This window comes from Nelumbo lutea, chromosome 4 (assembly GCF_056320005.1).
Source record: "Nelumbo lutea isolate HS-2025 chromosome 4, American lotus-T2T, whole genome shotgun sequence".
Classification (NCBI taxonomy): Eukaryota; Viridiplantae; Streptophyta; class Magnoliopsida; order Proteales; family Nelumbonaceae; genus Nelumbo; species Nelumbo lutea.
The window spans coordinates 27566986-27593624 of NC_142687.1; the positions used below are offsets into that span (position 1 = coordinate 27566986).

At 38.1% G+C, this 26639-nt stretch overlaps 1 protein-coding gene across 1 annotated transcript in view; it reads left to right on the forward strand.

The window, feature by feature from the left end:
• SCD1 (stomatal cytokinesis defective / SCD1 protein (SCD1)) overlaps positions 1-26639 on the forward strand; it is a 132458-nt gene that overhangs the window by 77963 nt on the left and 27856 nt on the right. Inside the window, exons 19-25 of the mRNA XM_088941489.1 lie at positions 1318-1365; positions 11781-11838; positions 11928-12011; positions 23330-23561; positions 23682-23893; positions 24235-24299; positions 24666-24789. Of these exons, the coding sequence (XP_088797615.1) occupies positions 1318-1365; positions 11781-11838; positions 11928-12011; positions 23330-23561; positions 23682-23893; positions 24235-24299; positions 24666-24789 (823 nt within the window). The remainder of the gene's footprint in view (positions 1-1317; positions 1366-11780; positions 11839-11927; positions 12012-23329; positions 23562-23681; positions 23894-24234; positions 24300-24665; positions 24790-26639) is intronic.

The following is a 26639-nucleotide window of genomic DNA, read 5'->3' on the forward strand; positions in this document are numbered from 1 at the left end:
TTATACATTTATATGAAAATTATAGACAATTAATAGTGAAAGATGGTTGCTGCTTGCTAGGGAACCTAAGGCTGTATTTGATTTGAAGGAAAGGTAGTGAAACCTTTACAAACCTCGTATAGGTTTCCCTACCTTTCCCTACCTTTTCCTTCAAATCAAACATAGCCTAAGGAATTACCCTAGGATTCATGGTTTTTATTCAAAAAACCCCATCACCTAGGCGACTAGGCGAGAATTAATAATGAAAAGTAAAGACTACCTTTAAGGTCTACTACCTTACTATGACATTCAAGAAATGCCAAAGTAGCCTAACATGTGTTGTGATGTGTTCACATAGTCACAATACTTGTGACCTTCCAATTAAACACTAACATGTTATCAATACAAAGAAAAACCAAATCACCCCATGAGTGCATGCTTGGGTGATTTGATTTCAATGAGTTAATGTGGTCACAACACTTTCTTGTGACCCTCTAATAAGTCATGATCATGCTAATAATCAAGTTTAAAACCACCTTGTGATTGCACGCCTAGGTGATTTGGCTTTGATTTCCACATGGTTACTATAATTTTTTGCAACTCTACAATAAAACATAGACATTCTATCAATCAAATGAAAGACAAAATTACCCAGTGAGTGCATGCTTCTTGTTGCTACCCCAAGTGATACATGAACTACCCGCTATTATATGAAAAAATGGAGACTACCTCTAGGATCCACTACCTTACTAGGAATATCAAGAAATACAAAGGTAGCCTAACATGTGGAGCAATGAGTTCACATAATCATTACACTTTCTTGTGGTTTCTAAAGAACCCAGACATGCTATGAGTCAAGAGATAAACCAAAGCACCCAATGAATGCATGTTTGGGTGACTTTGTTTTGATGAGTTCACATAGTCACAACAATTTCTTTTAACCATCCAATAAAACACAGGCTTGCTGCTATCAATCAAACGAAAAACCATGGTTATATCTTGGATCTCGGGTGGCTAGAAATTTTAGAGCTAAATTGGTCCATGCCATACTCTCTGTCTAATTTTTCTTCAGTAATGTAATATTTGTTTTTGGAGTCTAATTTTCCTTCATGGTATGAGGGTAAGGATGCCCTAGTTGGTTGTCTGTACCTCATGTAATGTTTCTTTTCATTTTGAAAATATGATTCTTTACTTTATTCAAATATGTGCCGTCACTTTTACTTAGAATCTCCTTAAGCTCCTGATGGAATGAATTCATTTATTAAATTATTGTTCCTTTTATATTATTGTGTAATTAATCCTTATATTTCTCCTTTATCATCAATGTTTCACTTGCAGATTTTGGGAAGGCTACTTTGAGTATTTAATGGATCAATCTTCAAATAAGTAAGCATCCTATTTATGTGGAAGTCTAGTTATGCACCTGCTTTAGTTTTCATTATTTTTTAAAAGTGACTATATTGTCCTAAAATTTCTTGCTCTTTGGATGGTGCTTACGATTTTGTTGTTTCTTAGCATGTTTCTTTTCTAAATTGGCTTAACTCTTGGTAAGAAGGACCTTACCAAATGTGACATTACAATGTAGTGTATACCAATTACCAAATGTGACATAATTACAAAAGTAAGGACTTGGAATGGTTATATAAGTGAACTTGTGTGTTGGGTTGGTAAGTAATTGGCCATTTGCTGGGATTTCTCTTTTCTGTTGGGTGGCATTTTGGGTTGGGTTGTTCATAGTTCTGCTTTAGCAGTGCCTATTCGTTTCTGGCTCTCAAATCTAGTTGGTTCTTTCCCTCCACCCCCACCCCCACCCCCTTTATTTTCTCCAGAGCATTATCTGTTTGTCCTCCATTTGTACTTCTCTTCCAATTAATGCTTCAACAAAATTCCTTTCTAATCGATTAAAGAAAAGAAAGAAAAACAGAAAAAAAAGCCATGTATGCCAAGTGGAATTTTGGTTAATGAATAGCGTTCTCCTACTTCTATTGCCAGTTAGCCATATAAATAGCTGACTATAGTCTTTTGTATGAAGAGAAGAAATTAGAAGAATCTAAGAAATATTTCTATCAACCTGGCTTTATATCAATTGACAATAGTTTTTTGCCACTGACATGGCTTTATATCTTTCCATTGTGCCATCAACCCTGTGTTTCACTGCAAATACCCACTTGCACCCTACTAGTTCTTTTCCATCAGGAAAGCCCATCAAATCCCATGTACCATTTTTATGCAAACCACTTGTTTCCTCTTTCATTGCATCTATCCATTTAGGTACCAACAGAGCCTCTGCCACATTCTTAGGGATAGGGACACTGTCAATGGAAGAAAGAGAAGCATGGAAGGAAGATGAGATGTTCTCATAGGAAACAAAATGGGAGATGGGATATTGGGTAGAACAAGATCTGACACCCTTTCTTTTAGCAATGGGAATGTCAAGATCATTAGCAATAGAAGTATCTGCCCTCAGAGATTCCGATGATATTGGTGGTATGGCTTCAAGTTGCTCTACTGCTTTTTAGCTTAGCTGGCCCTTTCGGCAACGAAGAAACACACAGAATGGAGGAGGATCGGCAAGAGGAGGAAGTTGAACTTGTACGTGTTTCTCTTCAACCCTATTCTCCCTGTGAGGAGAAACAGGAAAGAAGGGGTCACTTTCAAAGGACACATCCATACAGACATAACATTTCCTAGAGATGGGATCACAACACCAATAGCCCTTTTGAGAAGAAGGGTAACCCAAGAAGACACACCGAATAACACGAGGGTCAAGTTTACCATGGGAGGGAGATAGGTCATGAACATAACAACGAAAACAAAATACGCATGGGGACGGAGAACAATGGAGCTTTGGTAAACAAGAGCTGATGTGGGCCCTTGTACTCCAACACCCAAGATGGCATATGGTTAATGAGATAAGCAACATATAAAATAGCATCCATCCAGAAATGTTTAGGAGCATTCATATGAAGCAACAATCCATGAGCAATTTGAAGAAGATGATAGTTTTTTCTTTTTGCAACCCCATTTTGTTGGAGTGTTCTAGCACATGAGCTATGGTGAAGGGATCCATGTGAGGTAAAGAACTTTGTGAGGTTAGAGTGGAAATACTCCTTTGCTTGGTCAGACAAGAATATTTGGATTTCAGTTTGAAACTAGGTGAATATCATACATTGAAAATCTTTTAATATTTTTGGAACTTCATCTCTTGATCACATTGGATACGTCCACACATATCTGGAATGATCATCAATAAGTGTAATAAATTACTTATAACCAGCCTCGAAGGGTAAAGTAATACGGCCCCAAAAATAAGAATGAACAATATGAAAAGGAAATTGAGCTTTATTATTCTTTGAAAGAAAAGATTTCTACAATGTTTGCTCTACTAAAAGGTTTGACATCTCAACTCAGACATAGACACTAACTTAAACAACTCCGGAAACAAAAATTTTAATGACTCAAAAGATAAATGACCAAGACGATTATGCCATAAATAAACCTGACTTATATTGGACTAACTCATAGACTCTATAGTTGCAAGACCAGGCTCTGTAGCTTCAAAACCAGATTTATTCTCCAACACATAGAGAGAATTGACCATATTACCTTTACCAATCCTCTCCCTCGAGGTTAAATCCTGTATAACACAAGAAGAAGGAAAAAAAGGTTGCTGAGTAGTTCAATGAATTTGTAATGCTACTAATGGAAAAGAGGTTTATGGGATGTTTAGGTACATGCTATATATTTGAAAGAGAAAGGCCCAATAAGAGGGAAATGGTTCTTTGACCAGCTATGGTGGAGAATGAACCATCTACTAGTCTCACCTTATCTCTCCTAGAAAGTAGGTTATAGGATTGAAATAAGTTGGACTTACTTGTCATATGGTTCAATGCTCAAGAGCCAATGATCTAGGGAGACTCTAAAGTAAGAGAAGATACATGGAAGGTTGTGGCAGAGTACCAAATATAGATGCAAAGGAAGTGGAGGGAGTAGTGCTAGAATCCATTTGACGAAGTATCTTACCATACAACTCAATATGGTCACAAAATGAGTTGATGATATCTTCCTTTGGATCGGAACTAGAAGGAAAATCTTGGTTCATAATGGGACCCGAAGTCTGATGTTCTTGGGAAACCATGTTTGCTGAGTTGTACATCTTTTTCTGTTCTTGAACTGATTTCTTACTTAATTCTTGTGCGCACTTAGGCTTTTATTGGAGATCCCAACAAGTGTCCTTAGTGTGCTTGTGTCGCTGACAATGAGTACACCACAGTTTATCTTTATCGTCCACCCTTTTGTGAGAATCACTTTTCTTAAAAGAACTTCCACTACTTGTGTTTGCAGTTTTGCACCTCCCCTGACTGCTAGAGCAACTTGCTCCACCTTGGAACAATTCATCGCATTCCTCCTATTTTCTTCTAATTGTACTAGAGCATATACTTCTTGCACTGATGGAAGATCTTCCCAATATCTGAACTCTAATAGATTCATACATGGGGTTCAGCCCCAAAAGAAAGGAGAAAACCTGTTGCTGACCATAGACTTGTAGGCCTTAGCATCCACATCACATTTCCAATCCATATTCTAATAGTGATCCACTTCTTTCCAAATGGAGGTCAAATCCGTGTAGTATGTGGAGAGACTCCTCTCCCCTGCTAGCAGGTTGAAGGAGCAGTTTGCAACTGATAAATCTTTGCATAATGATGTTGCTCTGAGTAGGTAGATTTAGCTTGCTCCCAAATCTCATAAGTAGCTTTTGCCCACATGAATGTCTTCCTCAGCTGTGGTAGCATGGGTAGTAACAGTCACAACATCACCGTGCTGTTTTCTTGATCCCACCTATCATGGTTTGCACTCCTTGACTTCGGTTCCTTTTTTTTTTTTTTTAATCAGTCCCTGACTTTGGTTCTTTAGTCTTACCATTAATATAACCTACCTTCCCCCTTGCAGTTATGCAGAGTTTAATCCCCTTCAACCATTCTAGGTAATTGAGTCCATCAAAGGGAATTTACAGCCATGGGTAAGTTCATTTCTAATCCCCTACTCACTCAGTTGTGACCAGAAGACACACCGGAGACAAATGAATCCTCAAACAACATGCTAGGAAGGGCTGATTACACTATTTCAGTCACAAAGAACAGTAGGAAAGAGAGAAACTGTCACCACTGTCACAAGAATACTTGAATTCACGTAAACCAGAACTATAGGATCATTCCCCTTTGTTTGAACCAAAGAAGGGACACTACCACACTGCTGAAAAAGAGTTCCAGAAGAGAAACAACTGTATTTCTGGTATGGACAGCCCCTACAAGGACCACTTCACCCTATTTCAGGCCACACGAGTACTACAAACACTGAAAGCAACATATAAAACTGCTGTTGCAGCATTTACAGGTCAGCCAGAAGCCTAGGCATTGATAAAAAGGTAAAAAATTCTCCAAAAATCTTCTAAACATCAGGCAATTTGAGGATGACACATCATTACTATCCTGAAAACAAAATTACTATTTGTAATAATTTATGAACTCACTATTTATAGTAATTCTCATAAGTACTACTTGTAGTAAAATTGTGGCTTACAATTTATAGTAAAAACCAGATCTGATTAAAGGAACTGTAAGAGGAGAAAGTTTAGAATAAAGAGATTAATCTAATAGGTCAAGCAAGGTGGGAGATCAAAGACACCAATAAGCTAAACAAAAACTGAGTGAAAACTAAACAGTTCAGATCAGACCATAAACAACTTCAAATCTAGTCATTATGAACGTCTTTATCATCATCAGAGTCTTCTTCTTCTTGCTCTGATACCCTTTTGTACTTTTTAGCAATAGAAAACGGAAAAAGAAATCAAGAAAAATAAGCAAGGAACTTAGGTTTTAAAGATAGAAGAGAGTAGGCTGAGACATGCTTGGAGAATGAATTGTGTTTCTCATAACAAATCTCCCAATCTCTTATATGGTTGCCAGAAATCTGTAAAAATTACAAAAGTGCCCTAATAAGATGGCAGTAAAAGGGACCTATAAAAACAAAAATAGGCCCGTGTCAAAATAACAATAAGTCCCATAAACTAAATAAAAGAAAAACAGCAACTAATTCCACTTCTACTAATACCTTCTACAGTCATTAATTTTACTTTCTGCTCTTTGAGATTGACTGAAAATGATTGTTGAGACAAGAAGGTTGAAAGCTCAGAGCACCCTAGATGGTAAGCTGAGAAGGCTGAATGGTATTCTAAGAAGCTTCATGCTAAAGGTATATCGTAGAAAGCTGAAAAGCAGATGAGTCTCATTTTCTCTTCCAATGATGACTCTGGGGGTGGTAGAAGTTGAAGGTGAGCACTTTATGCTGGTTTCAGATAAGAGCAGTACTAGGAATCAAAGAGTGCTCAAGGACACTTAATGGAAGGTCAAAGGGGATCAAGATCATGTAGTGTCCTCTTCAGAAGGTGTAATCATGCTCACTTTTTGTCAGAGCGGATGGAGAAGAGCTGAAAATGGCTGAGGGAGAGACTAGTTCGTACAGGGGTGATGGATCAACATTTAAAGAAGATGAGGATGATGAGGTAGCTATTAATTAAGCACATGGGTTTAGTAGCTCTTTGCCTTGGAAAAGGTGGTAGATATAGAGGTCCATATGTCAGAATTTCTTCTTGGGCAGAAGGGAAGCTGTTGTGAAAGTCTTCAAGAGGCTGGAGTAGGAAATTAGCATAAGCAGAGAGCTGTTTAGCAATGTATTTTGTGGCAGAGAATAAGATGTTTCCTTTACAGGTGTAGTGAGAATGATAATTCGGGTGGATTGGGACTAAGGAGGTTGAGAGGAAGGGGTCAGAAAAAGGTTAATACTACCTTTCACAAAGGAATGCTAGATCTGTCTAAAGAGTTTAGAGGTTCTGCTGGCTGTATACGAGGCAGGGGAAGCGGGGATAGGAGCAAGGAGTTTAGAGTTTTTGTTTAGTAAAAGTAAGGAATTTTATTAATTTATTGAGATTCTTGAGAAGAATGATGTACAAAAAATAATTGTGCCAAGCAGCCCATTTGGTAATTGGTAGGTTATCCCTTGCTACTTAAGCCCTCTTGTGCTATGTATTTATTTTCTATGTTACAATAATTTCCCTAGGTGGACCATCCCCAGAAAAGCTGGTTCCTATTTTCTCCTTGTCTTGTCCAGGCATCAGCCGTGCTGTTGGCAGATCTGTTTGCCCAATAAATGGTTGATTTCAATGTTGTTAAAATCTTATTCTTTATGATACGACTCATGACTTGAATCATTAATTGCAAGGGTTTCAATTTGAATCTTATGTCTGAATCATTTTCTGCAAAAATCTTACGGTTTTTATTTGAATTATATGATTTGATTCATAAATCTTATGATTTATACGATTCGTGTGACTCATTGTGATTCAAATAAATTCAGTTAAGAATTGTTCTCTACTTTGTCATTTTGTTTTTGTTTATATTTGGTTTTGTCAAGGGTGACTTTGTTTAATGACCTTACTGGAAACTGATTTATTTATGTTATTTAAGACTATATATTGAGTTTATTTTCTATCATGTGTTGGGAAAAGAGCCATTGCATGTGGATTATTTGACTTTCAATTCAAACTCGATTATATTATCTTGGACTTGTATTGTATAAATGGTAAGTTCTATTGCTTTAGCCTTTTAGGTACATATATGGTTGATACGACTAAAATAACACTTTTCTATACATATTTAGTCTTTTAGCATACTATATTTTATTTTTGACTAGTTTGTAAAAAATAGAATCAGTCTTACAATTTACGATATGATTACGATTTTTAGAACATGTTGACCTTAGTTCAGAAGCCAATTCTTTGGCCTCTGTTATAAGATGCTATTATTTTCATGTTCACATTGTATTATTAACCCAGCTCACCACTACCTTTGAGTCACCTTCCACCTCTACATTTCTGTAGTTATGGGATTTGCCCAATATTAGCCCTTGCAATATGGCTAAAAACTTAGCTTTTTGTAGAATCACCATGTCTCATGGATCCAGAGAATTGTGCCACCATATCTCCGTAACAATTCCTGAATACATTACAAATCCCTAAGTTGCTGGAATTCCCCAAACTACAGCCACAAACATTCATTTTGATAGTAATGAGTGGGAGGTGGCTAATGTTTGGTTTTAAGTGTTGTAGTCAATGAAGAACCAACAATAATTTTCCAACCTCTAATAATGTAATCAGCAGAAAATTGATAAAGATGGGCAAATATCTTACCGAATGTGCGACCCATACCATAATATTTTGCATTTGTTGCTTCCTTTGATTGACTTTTGTCTTTGTTCCCATTCTTATGAAGTTTGGAATAGGCTTCCCAATTCTTTTGAGTATTCTCCTCTTTTTGTAAAGGTTTGACTAGACCATCAATAAATCATCTGTTGCCTATCCATAAAGAAAGTGCAAAACATGCTTCCATTCCAAACATGGTGTGTGCATGTGCAGAGGGATTATTGTAGAGAACGCTGATGTGGGCCCCACAGCCGTGGTCCCCACTGTGTTCGTAGGACAGTATGTGTAATTATTTGTTTCAGTCATGGTAGTGTCAGTTGGTGGTCAGTTTTTTATTTGCTTTATTTGTCATGTAAGTACTAAGGGCAGATCTGTCCTTTTCCCAATGTACTGAACATAACCTATAAATACTAAGAGAGTGGCGGCGGCAGATCATTCTGAATCTGTCCCTTCTTTCAACCTTTGTTTCTCTAGTTCCCTCTCTTTTCTCCCTTTCTCTTCTTTTCTTCTACTTTTCCTAATCTGAAATCTATTAGGGTTCAAGGCTGGTTGTAGTCTTGATCGTCTACTTGGTATCAGAGCCTATCTATCTAGGGTTTCTCATGTGAGTCTAGTCCAACCAACCACATGAGAACCATCTAGGGCTCGAAGTTTATGAAGAAGTATACGTTGGCTGATTCTTGGAGGTTACCAGAAGAGGTTCGCAGCTGTTGAAGACTTGCCACAGCTTGCAGAGTGTTGGTAATCAGGAAGAATCAGAGAAGGCTAGGGTTCAGGCAACCTTGGAAGGTAGCGAACAGCATTCTCTGGGTAAGTCTTATTTATTTTCTAGAGACTGCTATCAGTCAAGATAGGTTGGACCTATCTAGAAGGAGCGGCCGAACTATTTTAGGGTTTTTGCTCAGTTCTAGGGTTTGATATTAACCTTGCGGCAAACCTTTCTGTTGGGCCGAACTCTTGTTATCCTCTTGGAAAGTGCTTGTTTTAGGGTATTCTCCCAGAGGTGATCAGTTTTAGGGTTTCACATTGACCCTACGACAAAACCTAACTGTACGGACTGCTTGGAAAGTGTGGCTGAGCACTTATTTCAGACCTACGATTGAAACCCTAATTCTGTTCCAGCATCTCAGATTGCTTTCTAAGCTGGATTCAGACCTGTTTTTTGGTTTCGAGCTCTTTTAGGGGGTGAAAACTTGTACGAATTGCTTGGTACTGTGATTGCCGATTGGTTTCAGATCAGATTTATACTGGTTTCATGCATATACTGTGGTTGTCGATTGGTTTCAGATCAGACCTGCACTTGTTTCATGCATATACTGTGATTACAGATTGGTTTCAGATCAGACCTGCATTGATTCCATACTGGTTTCTGATTGTGATCGACTGTCCAAGTGCTGTTTTCTGTTGTAGTGACCCTAACAGTTCGTACCTACTGATTCTTGACCAAAGATAGAGTTTAAAAATGAGGGAGAAGGTAGTTGTTGGAACAACAGTTATGGTAGTATATCTGAAACTGGGTTTCAGATTATAACTGTGAGATTTGACGGGTCAAACTACTTGGAATGGGCCCAATCAGCCATGATGGCCATTGGGGGAAGGGGAAAATTGGGCTACCTCTTGGGAGATGTGAAAGAACCTTCCAAGGAGGACCCGATGTACACCAAGTGGGTTCAAGAAAACTACTTGGTTATGGCATGGCTGTGTAATTCTATGCAGTCACATATCATCCGAAATTACTTGTGGGCCAAGATAGCCAAGGAGATATGGGATGTTATGAAAGAAACCTATTCCCAACCCCTTAATGTTGCCAGAGCCTATGAACTGAAGTGTGAAGTGAATAGTCTTAAACAAGGGGAGAAACCAGTTTCTGTCTACTTCTCTACACTGAAATCCCTGTGGCATGAGATTGATCACCTAGAGACCCTTGAGTGGGAGAGTCCCAGAAATGCATAGACTCACAGAAAGCAAGTCGAGACAAATAGGGTGTTTGAATTTCTGGCTGGCCTGAATTCAGAATATGACATTGTGCGGCAACAGATACTGACCAGAGATAGTGTGACCCTCTCTCAAGCATACTCCCTGGTGCATAGTGAAGAGACCAGGCGGAAAGTCATGATGCAACCTCAGCCTCTTTCCCCAGCCCTGACAGCTATTAAACCTAAGTTAGGGGGTGATCCAGAAAGGGACAAGAAAAAGGAAGATAAACGGGACCTGGTATGTGAACATTGCAAGAAACCCAAGCACATCAGTGTTCTCTACAATTATCCTGCAGAAATATTGAAATAATCAAACCTACAAATGTTTTCATAAACAGGCTTGGGTGCTGGTGATCTTGTGGAAGACTATTTAGGGGAGAGGGAGGAGGGTGCTGCAGAGAAACTCGAGAGATATCCACGTTAATGGGTTTTAAGGTTCAACAGAAAGAAAAAGAGGGTAGGTGGGTGGGTGGGGGAGTGGAACCGAATTCTTCCTTGGTTTAATCAGTCTTTGAGTGTGAAGGGTGAAAGTTCGGGGATAGGGAGGAGGGTGTTGCAGAGAAATTTGGAAGTGATATCCACTTGAACAGGTTGGAGGGTTCAGCTTAAAGAAAAAGAGGGTAGTTGGGTGGGGGAATGGAAGAGGTAAATTCACATCCTCTTGAGGGAGAGGGAGATTCTATAGAAGACAGAATTCTTCCTTGGTTTAATCAAAGTTTTTGAGTGTGAAAGGAGATAACTTGAGGGAGGATTTACACTTCATTGGGTGGTGGCTGTTTGTAGTGCTTGGGTGACCATGAGGCACAAGGCCTTGTTATGTTTCTGGTGTTCTGCTTTGTGCAGTTGTATGCAAGGTTCAAAGTATCGGTACGCCCCTGTGTATCGGAAGGGGCATATTGGTACTAAAAACTTACCGCTCAATGTTTTTTTTTTCAAAACTTGATCTATGGAGATGATTTTTAAGTGTTTTTTTATTGAAATAAATGGGGGTCCCGAAACACCTGTAAATAGGTGTATCGAGACCAAAAGATACGATATGGTATGCCCGATACGGGGCGTATCGTATCGATACTTTGAACCTTGGTTGTATGTTTTTGTAGAATTCCTTTTTGGAGTCTTCTAGAGCATGGTTTGGCTGGCTGAGGTGTTTATGGTTTTGGGTTCTTGTTGCATATTCTAGGCTGTCTGGCCTCTTCTTGGTTGGTGGATTCTGAGTATGTTTTTATCTATTTCTGGGCACTTGCTTCTTTTTATTATACAAGTTAGTCAGTTTTGTTTTTAATAGAAGTTAGTTTCAGAAAAAAAAATGCTCTGTTCATGAAAGATGATGACCAAGATCTGTAAGATATGGGTATGGTATCAATCTTGCATTAATACCTGTACAACCCTGCTACATGTTTTCTATAGCTTCAATATTAACTTGCTCTGCAAGTCTGCACTCTCTTGTATAATGTAACCTCTGGGCCAGGTAGAATGGTTTTGTATGGATTTGTTTTGTGATTGTTATTGGTTCTGCAATATCTTTATTGAGATTTCCATTTATGTTTGCATGTGGTTATTGTTGTCAGGATGTCTAATTATGTCATTCTTGTGACGGCACAGCTAATTATAGTGGCATCACATATGGTAATGTTGTTTTTTTTTTTTTATTACTTCATTGTATTCTCATCTTACTTTTTGGTACTTTATTCTTTTGTTTCATGTCCTCATGGAAGGCTGGGTTAGGAATGCCTGATACTGATGCTTGGTATATCATTGAGACTATTGCAAACAAAAACAACATTGGATATAAGCAATTTGTAAGTTCTTAATTTCTTTTGCCCTTTTCCTTTGCTTTGGTGTCTCTGCCATGGACGAGGGGTTTTACTTCAGATATTGTCTGACTTGGATCATTAATAATGCTTTTTGACAAACAGATGCAAAGGAATCACTTAAGTAATCACGATCCTATTTGATTCTTTTGTGGCAGTTCTTGTGATGATAATTTTCACAGAATTCTATAATCTTGATACTACTATTTGACTTTCTTGGAATGGATGACTTAATTGATCTGCCATCTCCGATAGCTCAAGGATCATTTTGGTTTTAAAAGCAATGATTCTTGGTCATTTGAATATTACATGTCTCTTATTGCTCAGTACTTGTGGTCATTTTCCACAATGTATTATTTCTAAATAAATCTTTAATTTTGTGAATAATTGGAAATGTACACCCTACATGAATTGGATTTAGTTGCCATATGTTTCTTGTACTATTTTTTAATGTTAGAGTCTGGTGGGAAACTGCCCTTCGCAGGGGTTCTTTGAGGGACCCTTGCTCCTACAGATGAAAAGAAAAGGAAATGAGTTCAAATATTGGTTCTTTTCCTGTCCATTCTTGTTTCATCCTTTTATAGGTTGCTTACATCCAATTCATGTTTTATATGCATGAGCATCTTAACTTACTGAAAACACATTTCCTTTTGAGTCTGATGATACTGTTGGCCGTGGGCTTGGGAGTAGTGGGCCTTATGAGCTTGCCCCTCCTCGAAAATAACCTTGTCCTCAAGGTTGAGCTGTGGAAATTGTTGGAGAGAAGAATTGTCTTCCCAAGTGGCCTTTGCTACTAGCAGATGAGTCAACACCACCAAGGCCTGCTTAGCAAATCATTTACCTATTTTCACCCAACAAAAATCAATGAACTTGTGCAGGAAAGTGTTGATCTCTCCTTGATCTCTCCTTCAGTGAACTTGTGCAGGAAAGTGTTGATGGTAGATCCTAGGTCTAGGTTCTTCTTGAGCAAGTACACATGAAAGACTTGGGCCCCGTTTGGTTCATGGGAATAGGGGTCTGGAATCGGAATCAGAATGGGCTATTCCGATTCCAACTGTTTGGTTGGGCGGAATCGGAATCCCATTCCCATTCCTGCTGCAATGGCATTTCCCCATTTGAGGGAATGGCCATTCCCTGCCCCTCCCTTGGGAATGAAATCCCATTCCTGCTCACTCCCATTTCCATTCCCATTCCTGTCTGAACCAAACAGAATATGGGAATGGACCATTCCGATTCTGATTCCAAAGGATTTCGATACCGATTCCGACTGCGAACCAAACGGACCCTTGGTGTAAATGGGAGGTAGAGGGCAAGTCCAGCCTGTAGGCAACTGCTCAACCAGTAATAAGATATGGTCCACAATGGCATGTGTTAGTGTTCATATTAGAGAAGAAGAAGAGAGGAGGAGAAGAAGGTTTGAGAGAAATGGGGTGGCAGCAGCTCTAACAGTCCCTAATCTTATTATTTATAGTAGGGTTTAAGAGATGGAGTACAATGACAAATCTACCCCTGATTATTAGGCAGGAAAGAAAAGAAAAGAAAAAAAAAACGTATTAGTATAATAGAGGCCCAGGCCCATTAAGCCTAAGAAAGAAACAAAAAAGATAACCACATAACATAAACAAATGGCCCAAGCCCACAAACTAGGTCTCACAACACTTCCTCTCAAACTGAGCATAGATATCTTTCATGCCCAGCTTGCATAACATCTCCATTAATCTTGCCTTAGGTGGCATTCGGTAAATCTGAAGTCTGAAGTTTGAAAAGCAAAAAAACCTCCGAAAAGGCTCTGAAAGTATTCAGTGGAAAGTTTGCTTTTTGCTTTTGCAAACATCTGAATATAGTGGAGTTGTTTGGAAATCTGAATGTTGTAACATCTGAAAATTGTGCATTTTACAAATTTACCCCTTCGTTATTTTGTAAAAAAAAATGAAAATGACTACAATAAAATATTAAAATAATAATAAAAAAGGCTAATAAATAATATTTAAAAGAGTAATGAAAAAGTTTAATATTACAAAAATAATAAAAAATTAAAAAATAAAATAATCATACAATATTATCAAAAATAATATCGGAGTAAGTATAAAATATAATAATATTAATAATATAATAATGCTAATAAAAATGAATATAATAATATTAATAAAAATTAATATTATCAAATATAATGAAAAATAAAAAGCATAAAATACCAAAATAATTCTTAACCAATAAATAAAAATATTAAATATACTATTAAGGATGATTAAGTATTAAAACTATTTTAATAAAATAACTAAACATTATAAACTAAGTACAAAATATTAACTAATAAATGAAAATTATAAAGAAAATGAAAAATAGTAAAATAAATTAATAAACAACTCATCTTACTTTATTTATAAAAAATATTAGAATTCTGGAGAAAGAGAAAAAAAGAAAAATATATAATTACAAAAACATCGAACGGGGTCGAGTATCTAGTCATCGGCATGAAGATGAAAAAATAGGGGATGGTTAGAGGTATCATTTTTTATTAATTTTTAAAAGGGGCACACTCAAGAAGAAGAATAGTCGGTGAACAGGGGCATCTTCGTGAGTAGTGGTAGTAAGAGCAGCATCGACAATCCTGTTCGTTGACTCCTTTGTTCACCATAGTGAAGAAGAGGGGTAGTGTTGTTGAGAAGATCATCATCAATGACTTCTTTGACATCTCCAAAGCCATAATCTCCACAATCATAGGCCGACCCGAGCAATCCAAGCTGGTCTTCCAATTACCTTTGCAACAGCTGCACCTTTCTCTCCTCCTCAACCAGGTTTCAGGACCAACCCTCTTTGCACCACCACAGTCCACTCTCGTCGCCATCTTTGTACCGATTGCTCCATCCCTTCTTGTCAAGAAAAAAGGGGGAGCAAAGAAGAGGAATATAAAGTGTTTCCCTTCTCTAACCTTGATATAGAGAACAGTCGGTGATCTGGTTTGCTGATTCCTTTGTTCACTGCAGTGAAGGAGGAAAGATTGTCGGCATTTTGTATTTTGAGAGAGAGACAGAGAGGGGGCGTAGATGGAATCGACATTTTGTCCACTACCTTCGAATGCGCTTGGAGGTAGATTGGGTGCTGAACGATTTAGAAGTATTTTCGGTGTTCAGATGAGCAGTTCAGACTTCGGAGGTGCAGCCGAACGACCTCCGACCTCCGACCTCCGACCTCCGAAAAAGCAAGATTTTTGATGTTTGGAGGTCGATTCAATGCTACCGAATGCCACCTTGGTGAGCCCCTTGGTAAAAACATCAGCCAGTTGTCTTGTAGATGGCATATAAGGATTAAGGAATACAAAGGTTGTTAGGAAAAATTCTTTCTCACACAAAGTGCCTATTAATCTCCATATATTTTGTACTATCATGTTGGATTGGGTTGTTAGCAATGTTGGTCACAAATTGATTATCACAATACAGCTTTAGAGGCACAGTAACATCTATCCTCAACTCCTTTAGAAGAATCTGAATCCAAAGCAATTCAGCAACTCTAGAGCCTTAGCCCTATATTCATCCTCGACACTTGATCTTGCTATAATTGTTTGTTTCTTGCTCCTCCAAGTAATAACATTACCACCTATGAAGGTACAATATCCAAATGTAGACCTTTTATCACCAAAAGAACCTGCCCAATCAGCATCAGTATAAGCTTCCACCTCTATTTTCTCATATTCCATAAATAGTAATCCCTTTCTGGCACATGTCTTCAAGAATCTAAAGGTCCTTTCCATTTCCTTCATATGTGTAACTTGTGTAGCATGCATAAATTGGCTGACCACATAAACTACATATGCAATGTTAGGTTTAGTGAGAGATAAATAAAGCAGTTTACCAACTAATTTCTGATACCGCTCTTTGTGAGGATACAATTCTCCATCATCTTCATGCAACTCATGATTTTGCTCTATAGGAGTATCTACTGGTTTGGTCCCTAGCTTTCTTGTCTCCTTCAGAAGGTCAAATACATACTTTGGCAAATGTAGATTCCCTTACTAGACCCATCTACCTCTATCCCTAGGAAGTATTTTACAAGTCCCAGATCCTTGATTCAAACCCCAAGGCTAAGAAGCCTTTCAACTGTCGAATCTCATCTGCTTTGCTTCCTTTCTTTTACAAAACAAAGTGCGATCAACACTGCTTTGCTTGTCCCCAACAAGCTTCATTGCCTTGCATAATCTTTCGAACCAAGCCCTTGGAGATTGTTTGAGACCATATAAGGCCCTTAGCTTTGCAAACATTTCCTCTCATGTCATACCTTGGAGGAGGATCCATGTAGACTTCTTATAGATCTCCATTTAAGAAAGCATTATTAACATCCAATTGGTATAATTCTCAAGAAAAGTTTACTGCAAGAGAAACACTTGCATAGTATTCAATTTGGCAATTGGGGCAAAGGTCTCCTTATAATCAATACCTTCTTTTTTGGGTGAATACTTTTGCAATTAATCTGGTTTTATACCTCTTGATAAAACCATCAACCTTGCATTTGATTGTATTCACCCACTTGCACTCCATAGTGTTCTTCCTGACCAAGAGATCTACTAGCTCCCAAGTATTTTCCTTAACAAGGCTTTCATTTCCTCATCCATACTTCTCTCCATTTGAGATTAATAATAGCCTTTGAGTACTTGGAAGGGGGTAGAAACAGAGGACAAGGCAGAGACAAAAGAGTGATAGGCAGGAAATAAATGAGATCTGAACATGTTTTAACAAGGTAATAGGAAGATTTGAATTGGGATTAGAGGAGGTTAGGAAGAGCAATACCTTGGCTAGAACATAAAGTTCCGTATTGGTTGTTGTCATTAATTGGAAAGCCTTTCCTCTTCCTTTGAGAAACACTTAGTTGCCTTTCATCATCAAGGTTAGGAGCAATTGCCTCAATGTGAGTAGCATCACAAGGATTTTCATCATTCATAGTCTCAATTGGGCAAATAGATTCAACATGAAGAGAGTCTGAGGAGAGAGAGAATTAGAGAGAGGGGTTGGAAGAGAGGAAGTAAGAGCCGAGACAAAAGGATTAGCACTAAGAGGAAGTCTCTTCCACTCCACTAGTCTCCCACTGAAGAGGATTCCAAGGAGGCTCAAACATAGTGACTCACAAAGGGTGATGTCTTTGGTGACAACTTCCTTCCAGTAGTTGGATCAAGACATTTATATCCCTTTTATGTAGGAGAATAACCCAAGAACACCCCATGGGTTACTTTAGGATTGAGCTTTGTCCTTTTAGGATCATTAATATGATTGAAACATACACAACCAGAAATCTTATGAGGCAAAGAGAACATAGGCTGCTCTGGACAGAGGACAAAGAAAGGAGTTCTCATCCCCATTCCCCAAAACCCTGGATGGCATTTGGTTGATGAGATAAGAAGGCATTAGAACAGCATGAGACCAAAATTTCTTAGGGACCTTGCTTTGAAACAGTAGAGCACGATTGTTCTCAAGTAAATGTCTATTCTTTCTTGAAATATTTAATTACATTATCTGAATGGAACCGTTTAACCTTCTTTCCAAATTGTGTTTTAATCATTTTACAGAAAACCATAGTGAATCTAAGTACTTCCTTTCATTCTTTCATCAAGTAAATCTAAGTACATCTTGTAAAATGATCAATAAAACTAATGAAATACTGATATCCATCCATGGAAATAATGGATGAAGGACACCAAACATCCGAATGAATTAAATCAAAAGGAGCATTGAATTCATAACTGGAACTTGGACAATTTGTTTTACAATGTTTAGACATTTGACAGACATCACAAGAAAGATTTTCGAAGGGCACTTTTTCAAATAATTCTGGAAACAAGACTGTTAACAATGAAAAAGACATATGAACCAATCTGGCATGCCAGAGATAAACTAAAGTACTAGACTCCTTGCATTCAATGATATTAGTTGACAATGCCTTAAGAGTTGAACTAATATCTTCATTGAGATACTACAGACCTGTAGATTCACGACCACTCCCAATCGTTTGCTTCAACTGGTCGTAAAAAACACAATGAATAGGAAGGGTCACAATACAATCCAAAGTTTTTGTTATTCTGGAAACTGAAAGCAAGTTGGTAGTAAAATTAGGAATATGTAAGCTAGACTTAAGAGAAAGAACTTTCCCAAGTTGGATATCTCCTTTCCCATGAATAACAAGAGAGAGAGCCATAGGCAACCTTAATTTTGTCTTGTCCAGAAATTAGATGATAAGATGAAAATAAAGAAGAATTGTTGGTCATGTGTTTAAAAGCTCTTGAGTCAATGACCCATGAATTTGGGGAAGAAAACTGAATAGCCCTAAGTGCAAAAGCAAGCAATACATGTTTTGTTAAAAGAGGAGGAAGCAATAGATGACTGTTTCAATCAAGCCATAGCTCGATTAAGGATATCTACCTCTTCAGCCATGAACTTGAGGAAGCTATTTGAAGGAGTAATGGCCTGTCTCGTAACAAAATAAACACTAGTAGTTCTAGTTTTATCTTTGGTGTGTTTCTCCCACCACAGTGAGAGCACTTTAAATTTCTCTTGTCTCCCCCTTTCCCACTCTTTTGAGTAGCTAAAACAAGAGTTGAGTGCTCCACCTATTGTGTGGGAGCCTTAACATTCATCTCTTTCCTCCTAATTTCCTCATTTTTGATTAGGTAGAACACATGTTGTGAGCTAGGAGTTCATCTCTCCCCGAAATCTAAGACTGAATACTATTATGTGAAAAGCCTAATCCAGCAAGAGATTTAAACCGTGTCTTCAGAATTTTTCTAATCATGATGAGATGATGATCAAGTTCTTCCCAAAGTCCTTCGAGGGTAGCAAAATAAGTAGCAACCAACAAGTTTCCTTGATTCAGGACTGCAATATCTTGTGTCATTATTCTTTCATTGTCCATAAGTATAAGATAGCTTTTCCCAAATTTTATGAGTTGTAGGATAGTGCTGAACTGTCCTAGCAATCTTTTGAGTCATGGAAGACAGTATCCATGACATAACCAAGGTTAGTCCAACCCCCATGGGTAGGATCTTCCATCTTCACTTCCTTACCTGTCCATTGATGTATCCCAGCAAACCATGACTTGTAATATCAAGTTTTGCAGAAATGGACCACTCCTAAAAGTTATATTCATCCAGTTTCACACCAGTGATTTGAAGACTAAGGAAACTAGGGTTTTCCATGTTCAAGAAATCCTCACAAGGTCTGTTTTACTTTTTGGTACGCTTGGTTTCCGAGAAAGGGAAGGGGTGGGAAGCATATTGGTGGAATATTCCACCTTTCTAGTGTTTGTTTAACAAGAAACACTAGGAAGTGGGAGGGATGCGAGTTCTCAAAAGTTAAAATGTGGGGTTGCACCAAAACAGTGAGACCCCGCTGAGAAGAGAAAATAGAATGTTTCAAGTGGGAAAATTTTGTCGAGCCTGTCAGAGCACCAAACTCGCATCTTTGTCTTCTGACTGTACATCCTTCAATGGTTAGTTCTCCGATGATGTTTCCGGCAGTTTTGCGCGACACCAAGTACAGATCCGACATCCTCTCATGTTTTACTTCTATTTTTGTATCATTTTTATGAGGTTTCGTTGATTTCTTCTCCTTCCACAACCCATTGAATCACCCCTCCAACCATGGTCGGTCAGACTAGTTTTTCATCGCCGGAGAGCTAAAACATGACACCAGTGTTCCAGATCTGCTGCTATTTCCCTTTGGTTTAACACCGGCATTCAAGATCTGGCAAGGACATGTGTTTGTTCCAGATCTGATTTTTTTCCATGGATTTGTTCCAGATCTGGTGTATTTCATATGTGTTCGTTCCAGATTTGTAATGGATTTTTTCCTCTTGATTATTGTTTATTAAATGTGTCGTATTACTTATTCGGTTAGTATTTGATGGGCTCTATTGTTTTGCTTTATTTGGTTCCATGGATTATAGTTCTGATTTCTGTCACTGAATACTTGGACATACTTCATGAATCTTTAGTTTCGATTCCATTGTTTTGATGGTTTTAAAAAACAAGAAGTTTGTTAAATTAAGCCAATGGTTTTCAGTTTTTTGTTTTTCTTTTTTCCATTCCTCAAGACAAAAAAACAGAGCTCACGAATCTGATGATTGCCTTTCCATTATGCTTCGATTCTGATGCTTTGAACATTTGAACCTGTCCTAAAAGGAACTAAACCCAATGGTTTATGTGGATTAAATAGCATGAGTTGATGACCGATAGGACTGGTCCTTAATAGTGCTTTTCAATGAAATTAAGTCCATATTCATGTAAGAATCAATTGGTGCAGTACATGTTCAAATTTAGGTAGCATCTCAGTTTCTCCATTGTTATCTCTGAGTTCCTTTTCTTTCTTTCTTTTAAAATATGCAAGTTTAAATTAATATAGCCTTAAACATATACACATTACAAGTTTATAGCTTTTCAACATGCCACATTACTTATGACATCATATGTAAGAACTTTATCTCCAAGGCATGAAAGAAAACTCTTGTACATTCAATCAAATATCATTTTCCAAGTATAAACCAAGCTTGAACATTGAATTGATTTGATAACCATGGCTATCCACCATTGTTAATTTCAAGATTGAAACCTATAGAAGGGTAAACCATCCATTAATTTCAAGATTAATACAAACTGATCAATGGCCAACTGGTGTGTAATTGATCAATGCAGACAAGTTGGTTTAAGAAATCTCTCCTACCTTACAAAACATGCTAATAGGGTTGTGTTGTGGAGTTGGAGAAAGCATGGACTTATCCAAGTGGGCCAAAATCAAACATCCTGCAAAATTTTCTCATCAACCAAACACTGAAAGTGGATTCTGTAGGATAGTAAGTCTCAACAAACAAACATAGGGACCAAAAATAAGAAAATAAAGTTTTCCTTTCTCATCCCATCCCTTCTCATCCCACTGTTTCTTGGCAACCAAACAGACCATTGAGTTTTAGGATGACATTTGACCTTCCAAACTCACCTGTAACAGAGACCAATACTGTTCCGTCACACCAGAATCAAAGAAATAGTTTTTCTAACAGTGTTTCAACTTCAGTTCTGCTGTAACTTGTGTAGGAACATGGACAACCTTTCAGCTTCAGTTTAGCAAACCCCAATCTTCCACTCGTGTGGTCTAGGAAATCCCTTGAACTGCACCTTCATGCAGCACACAAACTTAACAACCTGTCTTATACAGTTCACTCTAGTAGTCGAAAGTCTACTCCAGCTCTATCTTGCTCTAGTAAAGCACACCCGAACCCTGTTATGGGTCTCCCTAGGGCCTTCTCCTAAGGGGAAAAACCCTAAAAAGAGCTCAGCAAACCATGACCAGCACTAGGGTTTTAAACAACCCAGAAAAGGAAAAAAAAGAAGAAAGAGGGAAAAACAACAGCTGATTTGAATTTGAACCAGGAGAAAACTAGTATCAATGCACTGATACCATGTTAGTGTTCAGATTTAAGAAGAATAGAGGAGAAGAAGAAGGTTTAAGAGAAATGGGGCGTTAGCAGCTCTAACAGCCCCTGATCTTATTATTTATAGGTGGGTTTAAGAGAGGGAGTACAATGACAAATCTGCCCCTGTTTAGTAGGTGGGAAAGAAAAGAAAAAAAAAAAACATATTAGTACATTAGATGCCCAGGCCCATTAATCCTCAGAAAGAAACATAAAAGACAACCACGTAAAATAAACAAATAAAGGCCCAAGCCCACAAGCTAGGTCTCACAACCTAAAACACGGAGGCGTGACGCGAGGCATGAGGCATAGTTCAGAACGTAAGAGGCATAGGCCTCCTTAAGAGAAGGGAGGATGAGGAGGAAGAAGATGCAAAATAATCTCATTTTTCTTTACTTTTAATAAAAATCTTTTATGTCTCCAAACAACGATTTATCAGCTTGGTTTGACCATCTCAGTTTGGGGGCGATAGCTTGTCAAGTGTTTGAGCCAAGTCTTTTGGGCCTTGAAGTACTCAGATGAGTTGGCCCTGACCCTGTTCATGAAAGTGGGATCTCAGTTCGTAATGATAGACTTTGGATGTTGTTAGAGTCGACAGTACAAGGGTATTTTGGTCTTTTGTCTATCTAATTGAGAGTGAATAGTCTTTTTATTCAAGTTTAAGTTATGTGTCCTATCTTTAACGAGGGACAATACTGTCTTTTGTAATTCAGCTTATACATTATAAATACAAAGTGGGTCGGCTGGGTAGAGTGACTTTTTCTCTTCTGGTTGAACCCTTCTCCTCCTCTGTCTCTTCTTCTTCTTCTTCTTACATACTTCGAACCTAGAACTGAATAGGATTAGTCTACCTATTTACAGATGTCATAGAGTTGGGCTATTTATTAAATAAAAGCTCTAGCTACCTATGCTACCTTATAAGGATGAGAGAGAGTAATGAAGTGGCTGTACTTTGAAAGCCAATCAAAAAGTACTAAGATCACTGATTTTCCTGATGCTGCCAGAAAAATCTCCAAAAAACTTGCCTTGGGCTTCAACTAGGGATGAAAAATCTCCACAAAACCTCTCCAAGACTCTCCCAACTGGGCTATATAAGCTGCTAATTAATCAGCCGATCAGTTCACCATACACACTATGTATGGCCAAGAAATGAGAAAGATGTCAAAGGTGAGAACCTGCTCTGTTACCAAGTTGCAGAACACACCTGTAATAAATCAGAAAATACAGAAAAGAAAAGAAAGGAAGAAAGAGAAGTTTCAGCAGAAGTTGTGGAATAAGATGAGAGAAGAAGAGAAGGGAAGAGAGAAGAGAAGAGTTTGATCCCTCTCTCCAGCCCTCAAAGATATCTTTCATTTCTTTAATTCTAATCTGAGTAGAATTCCATGAATTCTCTTAATAGGGCAGCCAGCACTGAAAAAATAATAAAGAAACAAAAACAGGCCCATAACTAAGGCCCACCACTTAAAAGAACATAAGCATAAACATAAATAAAAGAAAGGAACTAAGGTCTATTCGGCCCATTCTCACTACAATAATTAACTGGAAAAACTTTTCCTTCTTAATAAACAAACTTGATTGGTGGGCTTGGGCTTTTAGTTCTGCTCAATCCTCTTCCCTCATGAGTTAGGGAAGTAGAAACAACTTCTCTTTGAAAATTAGTTTTGTTTTACTCCAGTTCATTGAACTTGTTTGAGAAGGAATTACTTGAATTGTTGAGTTGGCCTTCATTTTTCTGGGGGCTTATTATTGTTTCTTGCTTCGTTGTTTTTTGTTTCATTTTCTTTCTGTTAGTGCAGGTTGTTTTCCAAAAAAAAAAACTATATTGGTCTGCTGCTATTAATCTTATTTCCTTTTTTCAGATAAAACTCCGGGGATTGTTGTCCCATATCCAACAACTACGGATTGGTTACTGGGGAATCTCATCTGTGAAGATCCAGTCTGTCTCACCCTATGGATTGCCATCTCCACGCCTTCAAGATGCAGCAGATGAAAGTCAGCAACCTGCTGAAGCTTCTGGTGTTGGACGAAGCTGGGTGCAGAGCATGTTTAGCAGGGACACAACATCAAGAGCTAACTCTTTCAGTCGTGCTCGTAAGTAGACTTCTGATAACACCTCTTTGGGTATATTTCTTATTAGCACAAAGGGCGATGTAATTTTAAAGTTCCTTGGGCTTTTTTAATATTGTTCTACTTCATTGTCTTTGACCTTAGCTGTAAATGAAAGCACAAAAAATACTGCTTCTCCCCGCAAGGCAGATTTACCAGCTGCTGGACAGAAGAAAACTCAGTCAAGTATGCGGATACTTAGGGGTCATAACGGTGCTGTTACTGCTCTACACTGTGTAACAAGAAGAGAAGTGTGGGATCTGGTGGGTGATCGTGAAGATGCTGGTTTTTTTATAAGTGGGAGCACTGACTGCACGGTATCTTACTAATTTGTTATAATTTCATTTTTTTTTCTTTGACTCTGCTTCTTTTATGGGACAAAACTAGTTGGGTTGAGTGTTAGGACTAAATTCTGTATATGCTATATTATTTATACTGCATTTTACTGTTTAAATTTTGGCTGGCAAGCATAAGAACGCAGGTTTGACTCTTATAGTGGCCACTTTGTGCATAAAAAATGCCAAAGGTTAGGACTGTATCCAGTCTACTCCTCCCAAGACCCCAGATAGCTGGGACCAACATTGGCCAATGGCTGCTTTTTTCATTTTACCGTTTAATTTTTTGGTATGAAAGTCCTTGTTTTTTCATGATTTTACAGGTTAAGATCTGGGATCCTAGTCTTCGTGGCTCTGAACTACGGGCAACCTTGAAAGGACATACAGGGTTTGCTACTTGTGACTTTATTTTGCACTATTCTGCTTCTTTATTGAGCTTATTCAATACTTCCTTTTAAGAAGTAATGTAAATGATGGTATTAATAAAAAAAGGAGATATTCAAGTACAAGTATATCCCTTGTACATTGAGATGCCATGCATTACGACTTATTTGGTATCTTTCCACTTCTAATGACTGGTTTGGTCAGATCAATCAGATCCACAGTTTCTTTTAATATCAGTACCAATATTTCTTCACCATAAGTTTTTGTATCCTGAGATTTAATTTGATTGAGTAATAGATTCTCCCTCTTTCTATCAGCTTTTTAAGACTTTGATGGCTTTTTCTCATATTTAGTGGTTCTCTTCTTGTAGGGCTGTTCGTGCAATTAGCTCTGACCGAGGGAAGGTGGTATCTGGCTCTGATGATCAGTCTATCATTGTCTGGGATAAACAAACAACTCAACTTCTAGAAGAGCTGAAAGGCCACGATGGGCAGGTTTGATTACCTAGCTCCTTGTTGCATTGTTTATCAAATATTAGTTTTTAAAGAAAATAATGTAATCAACATTATGGTATCTTGAATTCTTGATATAATTTGATAGATACATTGCAACAAATAATCCATTTGACATTATTGTATGTTTTCTTATTTATATTTATAGAATGCTAAGGAACTGAATAAAACCTCAAATTCATTAAATTGGAGATTGATAATACAAAAATGGAGCCACATCTGACATCCATAAGCATGAACTGAGATGGGAGTGGGAGCACTGGAAAACCAAATTTGAAAGGCTTCAAAGGTCCAGATTGGTCCTAAAGTGCTTGTGTGTATACTCAAACACAAATAGACATATATAACATATATTACATTCACAACCATGTAACCCTTGAGAATGAAACATCATATCTGTGGGAACCAGGAGAGGAGAAGAAAGATCATAGGGTGAGTTGGGAGGTGGTAACTAGAAGTAAGAAGCTAGGAGGGCTTGGGATTGGGAATATTAAGAAAAGAAATATGGCACTGTTGGGGAAACGGTTGTGGAGGTTTCCAATGGAAAGGGACAAATTATGGACGAAGATAGTGGCTAGCATACATGGGCCGGAAGACAATGATTGGGATCTAGGAATCTTGGCAAGGGCTACAGTTGCTTCCCCTTGGAAAGCCTTCATCATTTGCTTCTAGTTTTCTCCCCTTGGATAAGGTATGATTTGATTTCTGGTAATCTTATAAAATTTTGGGAGTAGCCTTGGGTTGGGGATTCATCCCTGATGGACCAATTTCCCTCCTTGTATGCTTTGTCAAATTTGAAAAATGAACCCATTTCTTCTTTCTTGGTTCCTTCTAAATCTACTTCTGGCTTTGGGTGGAATCTAGGGTTGAGAAGAACAATCAGGGATACAGACATGGGTTATATTTCATCTTTGCTAGCCATCCTTGCAAATATTTTCTTGGACCCGAGTAAGGATGACTCCAGAATTTGGACCCCCTCCTCCTCTGGTTCCTTTCCTCGTGCATCATTTTTTGAGACTTTGGTCCAACCTCCTGCCCCCTTTGGGTTGTCCTTCCCTGTTAAAGAGATTTGGAGCAAACCCATTCCTCCTTGGGTTGGTAGTTTTTGTTGGGAAACTTTCCTGGAAAGAATAAACACAAATGACTTGCTTCAAAGAAAAAGACCCAATTTCTGTTTACTTCCCAATAGGTGTATTCTTTGCAAAGCTGATGGGGAAACAGGTTACCACCTTATGGTTACTTGTCCAGTTAAAATTGTTTGGGAGTGGGTTTTTTCCCTTTTTGGATGTACTTGGAATCCCCCTGTGAGTGTGCAAAGCTTGTTCTCTCCTTCGTTCTCAAGGTGGCCTAAGAAAAGAGGGAAGGTCATGTGGAGAAGCATTAGGGCAGTAGTGTGTTGGTCCATATGGGAAGAGAGAAACTCACAAATTTTTTTGGACATGGAAAGATCCGTAGAAAACTTAATTGAATTGATACACTTAAGGGTAGCTCACTGGCTGAAATCTATGGAGTTATTCTCAGATTTTTCCATGGCTGACATATTGATAAAGTGGAAAGAAATAGCTACCTCTGCCTAATGTAAGAGGACCTCTAGACCTTCTTGGTCCCACCCCCCTTCCCCCTCCTTCTGGATTCATAAAACTGAATTTTGATGGTAGTAGCTTAAGGAATCCTGGGCCTTCTGGGATTGGGGGAGTGTTCAAGAATGAGGCTGGGATTATTAATGCTATTTTCTCAGGCCCAATTGGAGAGGGTGACTCTCTTAGGGCTGAGATTTTAGAAGTTCTGGAAGGAATCCAAAGAGCAAGAGAATTAAACATACGATGCTTGGT